Raw genomic sequence first — 10,000 nt, 5'->3', positions numbered from 1 at the left:
TCCAGAAAACAAATAAAAACCTTTTAATACTTCATTCGTTGTTTGTCGTCCATCCTGTGATACATCAATTTAAGGTGTGAGGAGGTTTTAAGAATGGTTCGTTAATTATTCATGCACGTGTCTGGCAATTTAGATGTGAGTGGCAGACAGACAGACAGACCGAAGTGGAGGGGAAGAAAAAATGAGAAAGGTGAGAGATAGATGGACATAGAAGATAAACAGACAGATACTGACTGGCTAGGAGAGAGAGGAAGCAGGAAAATGAAAAAGGAGGAAAGAGATAGACATTAGTTCAATGGATAGAGAGAAAGGAGACAGAAAAAAGATAAGGGGAAAAGATATATATATAGAGAGAGAGAAAAAAATATATATAGAGAGAAAGGGATATATATAAAGGGGGAAATGGAAAATTGTGAGAGATGTACTGGGAAGAGAGAGAAAAAGAGAGAGGCGGGTGAATTCACAAACAAGGATGTTGGCAATTTGCAATGAAAATCAATATTTCACAATATAATATATTTGCGAAAATAAGCCAAAGCTTAAAATAATAAAGTCGACAACGCAACCAGGATGTACAGAGTTGCCATGTGGTGTATTTGGTCAATTTATCGGCTTGGGGGGGAAAATACGTGATCTCTCACTTTATTTAACAAGTTTAGTACAAGTTTGTTTTCTCTTCAACTGTATTTTCTGATTTTATCGAATTTACTTTTTTCCATATATCATATCAATTTTGCTGTGTGTAATACTTATGTAGCTTATGAAAGCAACAAGTAATTCAAAACTGGAAGGGATTTCTCAGTTGAATGAAAATTAAAAAAAAAAGTCTTATCGTTCGTCGAATACACCTGTTAAGAGACAGATACCAGGATGAACGCAAGAACTGGTTCAGCGACGGACGGGAGTAATAAAGTTTGTGCAGGTGTAGGATGTGTGTGCTTGTGTGGGCGCTTATCTGTATGTATCTACTTGCGTGTGTATGCTTGTACGTATGTGTATTTGTTTGAGTGCGCACGCGTGTGTGTGTGTGTTTGTGTGTGTGTGTGCTCGCGCGTGCATGTGTGTGTTTGTTTGTGTATTTATCCGTATATTTGTGTGTGTTTATGTATGTGTGCGTGTGTCCGCTTTTATGCATATCTTTATACTTATATGCATTTGTATATTTCTAATAAATACTCTGTACTTAAGAAGCCGTAGGGATCCCGTCCAGAATCAGCTGCTACATCGTTCCCAAAGTTATTTATTGTTTGGATAGCTATCTGGGAAGGGCATTGAAGTCACCGACACCTCATGAAAAAGTCGTTATTCATACATATTGATTATATTGTTGTGGTCATCAGTTATTTTCTTTTCTATCAATTTTTGTTTAATGGGCACACACGACTGGTGTTTGTGTGTCAAATTTATTTACCTTATTGTACTGGAGATTTAAATGGCAATACTGTCAAGTGGCAATTTTACATGTGTAACAAAATCTTACAAACTCTTTATCATTATCATATAGATAGATAGATAGACAGAGAGACAGACAGATAAATAGATAGATAAGTAGATGTATAGACTGATAGATAAATAGATACACATAGATAGATAGTGAATATTGTATGTTTATGTATTTTTGTTCGTATGTATGTGAACTGATGTTTGTAAAAGCCGAGTAGGAAAATATTAAAGGAAGACAAAAGCATAAAAGGTTAGGGAGCGAAAGAAACCTTACAAGGAAAATTCAAAATCTCAAGTTTTCCTTCCGCCACGCCCAAGAGGTCCCGAGTGCCAGGTCATGAGTCGTCGAGAAACGAAGGGAGTTTTCCAGATCTGCTCGCGAGCGACAGAATATTTGTTTGATTTTTGGATGCAAGAAAAAATGTGAGGAAAAGTAGGATAATTTCGGGTCATTCGGGGCCTTCTGCAAACTATTATTTTTCTTTGATGATAAATATTAGGGATAAATAGTGATGAATGTAAATTTCACGCCTGATCATGATTTTAATGGATATTAATGGCTGAGCAAGGCACACACATACAATATACATAAATATACATAAATATGTATGTGTGTGTGTGTGTGTGTGTCTGTATGCGTGTGTTCACACACACACACACACACACACACACACACACACACACACACACACACACACACACACACATATATATGTGTGTGTGTGAGTGTTTGTGTGTGTGTATGTGTGTGTGTAAATAATTAAATATATATATATATATATATATATATATATATATATATATATATGTATATACTTATACAAAACACACACACACACACACAAACATACACACACACACACATATATATATATATGTATATATATATATATATATATATATATATATATATATATATATATATATATATATATATATATATATATATATATATATATGTGTGTGTGTGTGTGTATGTGTGTACATATCTATATATATATATATATATATATATATATATATATATATATATATATATATATATGTATATATATATATATGTATGTATATATACATATATACATGTATATGTATGTCTATATATGCATGTACGTATGTTTGTATACATAAATATATAATCTTACACACACAAATATATATATATATATATATATATATATATATATATGTGTGTGTGTGTGTGTGTGTGTGTGTGTGTGTGTGTGTGTGTGTGTGTGTGTGTGTGTATGTGTGTGTGTGTGTGTGTGTGTGTGTGTGTGTGTGTGTGTGTGTGTGTGTGTGTGTGTGTGTGTGTGTGTGTGTGTGTGTGTGTGTGTGTGTGTGTGTGTGTGTGTGCGTGTATGTATGGATGTATAAAGAAAAAACGAACAAGCGCCAAGGAGGCCGCTGAGCCGTCGTGGCTTAACGGTTTCCTTCTCAAAGTGGAGAACAAGAAACCTTTCAACAAGTAAAGCAAAAGAAACAAAAGCTAACTGAATATTCCAAATACTTAACAAACGACATCAGATGGTCATGTTGACTGCCGGTCCCCAGGCAGACACAAACAAACATCAGAAATCAAAACACACCGATGAGGCAGAACCAGAAAGGGAGGTAAAAAGTGATGCATTTAGAGTAAACAGATAATTCATCTATAGCGTCGGAGAGGGATCTCGACCTTGAAAAAAGAGAAGCAAAGGACAAAGGAAATGTTAAAAATATCAAAACTGGTCTTACATCCCCAGCGACGGACAAGGACGATCAGCTTATCTTGCTCCTCAGCCCAAAAGCGAGAGGAAACTCCGAGGCAGATTCAGCGCAAACAAAAAACGAGCGAAGTGAAGTGTGTTGAGCAACGTGAGCGCTTTAATAACAAAGAAAGAAATATCGTTTTAGGGTCTTTAAAACTACTGAATATACAGGGTTTACATACAAGGACAATCCAAACAAAAATAACGTACCTAGAGGGCAGTGCAAACCTTAACAATTATTAACATTACATGAAGACATAAAAGATGAAGAGATTTAAATCAGTGACTATGACGTAATTCGAAAAGAAAGTTGGAAATGGAAGAGGAAAAGTAGACATTCTAACAGCAATAGTAATTAGAGGTACAAGTGGTAATAAACCAACATACAAAAGAAACATTATTATATACAAATCACTCGACTCAACAGAGACCTCTGAATATCCTTAGTAATGATAGTACAGCCACAAAGGGAATCATCATCATCATCAAGGGGGCTGACGCCGACGGGGGCGCATAGCCGCATTCACCCTTCGCTTCCACCTACGAGGATCCCTCATGTCTAGACTCCAGGCAGGGACTCGGCCCATCTCTATTTAGGTTTGGTCGATCTGCCCAAGTCACGACTTCCTCGGTCGTCTCACAGGCCTCCTCCACCCAGGGTTGTCTCGAACAGAGACGACCTGATTGGCAGGATCATCCTGAGGAAAGCGAGCCAGGTGGCCGTTTAGCCTGAGTTGGCGATCACGGATTGCGCAGATAACAGGTCCTGTGCCAGTCTCAGGGTGCAACCGTTGGTTGGACACATGGTCCCGCCAACAGTACCCCATGATCCGGCGCAAGGACCTATTACAAAAGGCTTCAAGATGAGCCTCCAAGGCACAGGACAATGTCCAGGTTTCGCTACCGTATAGCAAATCTGGTATTATCAGGGCCTTGAAAACCCGTAGCTTGGTCCTGCACAGGTACTGACATCTCCAAATACTCTTGTTGAGAAAGTTCATGACCCCTGCTGCCAGGCCAATCCGTCTGCTGACTTCATGGTCTGACAGCCCAGAGTTATGAACTACACTACCAAGGTATGTAAAGCTGTCTGTGACTTCAATGTTCTCGCCGCAAGCACGTACCGACTGAACAGGTTCTCCTAACAAGTCCCCAAATTCTTGGACCTTGGTCTTGGTCCAGGAGACCTCTAGACCCAAGGGCTTCGCTTCATTGCTAAATGCATCGAGAGCCGCCACTAGGGTTTCCAAAGACTCAGATAGAATGGCAACGTCATCAGCAAAGTCAAGGTCTGTAACCTTGATATTGCCCAGTGTTGCTCCACAATGACTTTGAACAGTAGCTCTGCCCAGTATCCAGTCCATGCAAGTGTTGAAAAGAGTTGGTGCAAGGACACAGCCTTGCCTCACTCCTGAACTAACAGGAAAGAAGCTCGATAGGGCCCCACCACACTTTACAGCACTTTCAGTACCAGTATACAGGCTTGCTATTAGTCCAATAATCCTTGTTGGAATTCCTTTCAGCCTCAGGATCTCCCAAAGTGACTCCCGATGCACCATATCGAACGCCTTCTTGAGGTCGATGTAGGCTGCAAGCAGCCCACGCCCGAACTCACGGCGGCGCTCTACAATGACTCAAAGCGCGAGGATACGGTCTATTGTGGACTTACCAGGAGTGAATCCGGATTGCTCCAGTCTCTGGTACCTCAGTAGATGGTCTCTGATACGTCTCAGAAGGATGTGGGCGAGAACCTTGCCTGGTATACTGAGCAGTGTGATGCCTCGGTGATTGCTGCAGTCCCAACGGTCCCCCTTCCCCTTCTAGAGAGGGATGACCACACCCCTCAACAGGTGAGGAACGGAACCGGACCGCCAGATGGCAGCCAGGACAGCATTTAACCCCCGTGCCATAGGTTCACCACCAGCCTTTAACAGTTCAGCTGGTATGCCGCAGATACCAGCTGCTTTACCACTCTTCAGCTTGGAAATCGCCCCCCTAACTTCAGTTAGGGAGGGAGGGTCCTCACTGATGGGTGGATCCCGCAGCGGGATCTCGACACTACCCGCATCCAAGTTAACTGTTGGTGGGTCAACCTGGTACAGCTGCTCAAAATACTCAGCCCAACGTTCCCGCACCACAACAGGATCTGAAACGATCTGACCACTTACTGAGCGAACTGCTGTCACCTGTGAAGAGGGCTTGGAGCTCAGCTTTCTCAGGGCTTGGTATGCAGGACGAAGGTCATTTACTAAGAAATGGCCTTCTACCTCCTCTGCAAGACTCCTAATAAACTGTTCCTTGTCCCTTCTTAACAGGGACCAAGTTCTGCGCACATGAGAACGGTGCAATTCCCGATCGCCTGTCAGACGAGCCGCACGACATGCATCTGTGACTTTCAGTGTCTCCTGCGAGATGGAATTCTGTACTGCTCTCGGGTGTACACCAATAGTATCTTGAGTTGCATCAAGCATTTCACGCTTAAAGGTATCCCACAGAAGAACAGGGTCTGTCAGACTGCCAAGCATTGCAAAACGATCAGAGATTGCCTCAGCAAACCCGCGGGCACACTCCCCCTCCCTCAGCCTGTCCAAATGAAACACCCTAGGGTGATCATTTGACCGCTGGGGAGTTTTGAAGTGGACCCGGAGGGTAGCCACGACCAATCTATGGTCAGTACCACAGAACTCAGCACTCCTGTACACCCTGCAATTCTGAAGGATCCTCCAACGAGTGCTAGCGAGTATGTGGTCGATCTCCTTGGCTGCATTACCCGCATCACTGTACCATGTCTAGCGATGTGGGTCTGGGCGCTGGTACCAGGAGCCAGAAATCCTCAATTTCTGGGACCTAGCAAAGTCCCGGAAAAGGAGGCTATTCTCGCTACCGGCATCAGCTCCTGAACCATGGGGACCAACAGACATCTCATAGCCAGCTCGATCACAGCCAGATACCGCATTGAAGTCACCCAGAACAATGCAAATATCTCTCAATCTCAATACCATTATACGCTCATCAACAGGAGTAACCTCTACTACCGAGGGCTGGAGTCTGCTGGAGATAGCAATGGCTACTCCCTGGAGATGGTGGCCGTCGCTGCGCCCTGACCAGTAATAGGTGTAGCCACCTACACAGGTCATGCCGCTGCCAGGCCTCCTCACCTCCGGGAGAGCAGCCACCTCAACTCTCAGCCTCCCCAGTTCCCTCGACAGTAGAGGCAACTGATCATCCTGACGCAAAGAACGGACGTTCCAAGCCCCCACCCTGACTTCCCGCCTGAGGTTCAGCCTTTGGCAGTCGCTCTGGGTGGATGCCACCTCTGCCACCCCCATCGACGCTGCCACATATAAAAGGGGGTGGCGGGCTGCGTGCCCCATCATCCACCTGTGGGGTTCCCGAGGGCTTTCTCCCACAAGCTTCACTCTGGGCTGGCGGCCACCAGAGCGCAGGCGAGACGAGTAGTTCCCGTTCCCAGCCTGCGCTCCAGCAGTCGCCCTCCCAGCAGGGCCCACAGTCCGCCTCACTTGCTTGGTGGGAGGGACTTTTCCCCTCCTCCCAGCCTTTCCGTTTAATTGAGACACTGCCGATTGGTTATATCTGGGGGGAGGAGGACTGGCAAGGCCCACCTCCCCTGAGCCTCCCATTAACCCCAGGGGGTTAGGGGGACAGGAGTTGGTACAGGGCCAGGGCGTGTCCACACGCTGGTGGGTCATGACCCTGAACCTCTGGGGCCTCCTGCTGCTCCGATATCCCCCTCAGTTTAGCCTGGAACCGCAAGGTACCCAGTTTCCATGGGAGGCCACGAGGAGGCACTGCAGGGAGTCTCGATGATGGAGAGGCTATGCACTGGCAGGGGGAGGCTTATGCAGAGCTGCTCCCTTTTTCGCACGAGGCTAGCCAGCGGTGGCAGCTGTAAGCGAGAAGGCATGCAAAAGCTCTTAACACTAACTAGACTACCACTCCATCGCTTCACACCACCCTGCGCATGAAGCACCCACCCAAAGGGAATCCGAGGAAAATAAGACGCGGGTTTGGTTCCTCCTTCACTGACTGAGAAAAAGGAAACGACTTCTACCAGACATGAGACCCAACAAGCAACCTCATAAGTATGGTGTATGTATAGCAAAGTACTAAAACAGTATCCCATCATGTTATACATCTGAAACAAAAAGGAGGAACTTAGAAATAGAGGAATTAAAATATAATTTTCAGAATCTATAAGCAACTTAATGATCAATGAAAGGAAAGAGCAGTTGAAATTATGAGAGATAATGCGAATATGTCTACCCTATACCACCACCATACCAGAGAAAGGGGAGTCACTTTATTATCCAGCTCAAAGGACTCTTAAAAATGTAATATGAAGTAGCGTTTAGTGTTCCTAAAATAGACATTAATAGCAAACCTTAAGCAGCCTCTCAGAACCATTACTGACAAAAACGAAAATCTCATCAGCCATTAATGAGTCACTGCAAGCTCAGTAGCTTGACTTGACGTATTTCATGCAATCTTTTATTCGTTAACTACAGAGAAAATACAGTAGAACTCCTAGCAATTCAATGAAATTATCCCAAATTTACTTTAGGAAGGGAAGTATCATCCCTGTTTTTAAGGATGTAAGCAAAGTACCAGGTAATAAGACTATCTGAAAGAAAAGTAAGAAAAAATGTCCATCATCGACAAACAACAATTTTGATGATGACAACAACAATAACAATATCAATAATAATAATAATAGAAATAATAATAAAAATAATAATAAACGAAAAGCTTGGCTTCCGTAGAGATTGATTTTGTTCCCTCTAAATCCTGAGCCAGAATGGACACACAAAGGACCGAAGTAAAAATATTAATCAAATTTATATACCTATATTTCATAAAAGCTTTCGATAAGGTCACGCAATTTTATCACACAATTCTAAGAATCTCAAAATCTGTAATAAATAGTAGGAAGATGGATATCCAATTCTTAAGAAATCGCACACTAATCTTGCTGATTATTGGAATTTTCTCTAAGGAATCAAAGATAGGGATTATGAAACGGGTTAGATCTTGGGCTTCTGTTGTTCCTATGCTTCAGACATAGATAGAGGTATCAAGCACTCCACTGTAACTTCATTTGCAGACGATACACTATTAAATTTGTCGTTGGAAACAAATAGTTAAAACACGCAATGCGATGGTCGGTGATCGATGCTGATGGATTGTGATTTCTACCGCGTCCGTGTGTCAGAGTGAAGAGCTTTACCCAAGCGCGGATAAACAGCAGGCTTAAATGTCTGTTAGAGGATCTAGATGTCACTTGCAATTTATAGGAAAATTAGAATATTGTAATCATTGTTGATAAATTCGAAAATATGTGATTTAATCCAACTGAAAATCCTAAACCAGAATCATACTCAGCTAAGGGAACAGAAGTAAAAAAGGCACAGTAACTGTTTATGAGGGATAGCAGAGGCGTTTCGGATAGCATGGTTGATGGGGATATTGGAAAAAATCCAGAAAATCTACCACAATGGAAAAAGGCTCTTAGCAACTGTTTGTATGTGCGTGTGTGTGTGCTCGTGTATGAGTGCGTGCGTGCGTGTGTGTGTGCTCGTGTATGAGTGCGTGCGTGCGTGTGTGTGTGTATGTGTGCGTGTGTGTATGTAGTACTTGTATGTATTTATTTGTAAGCAGGGCCGGTTTTAAGCCGATTTGACTGATTTGATCAAATTGGGCCCCGCATTTGAAGGGGCCCCGCGCCAGCAGAGCCCTTTTTTATCATATAAATAAAACAATAAGACTTAGTATTTATTTTTTTTTTAAATACTATACTGAGTATTCAATGTTTTTCATGTTTTTCTTTGGCTATATGTGTTTTTATATGAAATATAAAACATCCATGTTTTACTATGTAGAATAGGGGCTCCACCATCAGTTTTCTAAACGGATATATCTTTTAGTTACCCCTCAAAGTATCTTTTGTTTTCTTTGGTTTAAATCTTAGTTCACGTATATATAACCTTGATAGATATATTATTTTAATCGTCTTTTTGATTTTTTAAAAATCAGTTAGCATAAATAGAAAACCGGCTTCAATTCTATGTAAACACTCATCTTTTTCGTCCATAAAGTAGTAATTGCAGAATCAAATATCAACTGCCTAACCCTGATATAGTAGGTTAACATCACTAAAAAGTTTCCTCTCGAATTTGAAGGGATTTTGAGAACTTTTCAATGAAAGATGGAGAAAAATAGTTGGACTGCGGCTGCGTTAAGGTAAGAAGGTCTTTGTTTTTACTTTTTGAATTTGAGATTTTATGATGACACCTTTGATATGTGTGAAGCAGGTGGTTCTTGGTGTCTTTCTTGTTATTGCAGTTACTATGACTTTCTATCATTATATATTGTTTTATTTACTAAGAACTCAGATGTTTGATTTACGTAATATTTCATCAGAATTACGTTTCTGATTGATTAGAGAGAAAAAAATAATGATTGTCCAGGTATTGAGGCCTAAACATTTAAGTAATCTTTAGTGTGATAGCTCTGGATTCTCAGACAAGTTACACACAAGTTTGTCAATCGTTTAGAATATCTAATGCTGGGTTAGGAACTCCTCGTCTTGCTCGTCCAGACAACTTGTCAGCACAAGCAGGACAACGAGGCAGAGTTCAGAGCATCCAAGACCTTCGCTGCCCAAAATGCAACCAGGACTGTAGGGTTTGCTCTGCGCAAAAAATTTTTGGTCATATTCTGTCCACGCAAATGTAGTTCTCAGGTAACTTTCCGCACACGCTTAGTTCTTTTTTAAATCATCTTTCACA

At 42.0% G+C, this 10,000-nt stretch overlaps 1 protein-coding gene across 1 annotated transcript in view; it reads left to right on the top strand.

Annotated features, from left to right (window-relative positions):
• The first annotated feature begins 9,261 nt into the window (after positions 1–9,261).
• LOC138859485 (meiosis-specific nuclear structural protein 1-like) overlaps positions 9,262–10,000 on the top strand; it is a 15,949-nt gene continuing 15,210 nt past the window's right edge. The window contains exon 1 of the mRNA XM_070114905.1: positions 9,262–9,452. Coding sequence (XP_069971006.1) covers positions 9,418–9,452 — 35 coding nt within the window. The 5' untranslated portion in view covers positions 9,262–9,417. The remainder of the gene's footprint in view (positions 9,453–10,000) is intronic.

The sequence above is a fragment of the Penaeus vannamei genome, chromosome 36, assembly GCF_042767895.1.
Source record: "Penaeus vannamei isolate JL-2024 chromosome 36, ASM4276789v1, whole genome shotgun sequence".
Lineage (NCBI taxonomy): Eukaryota > Metazoa > Arthropoda > Malacostraca > Decapoda > Penaeidae > Penaeus > Penaeus vannamei.
The sequence above is the reverse complement of the archived record's forward strand: the minus strand, read 5'-3'. Positions and strand labels throughout refer to the sequence as shown.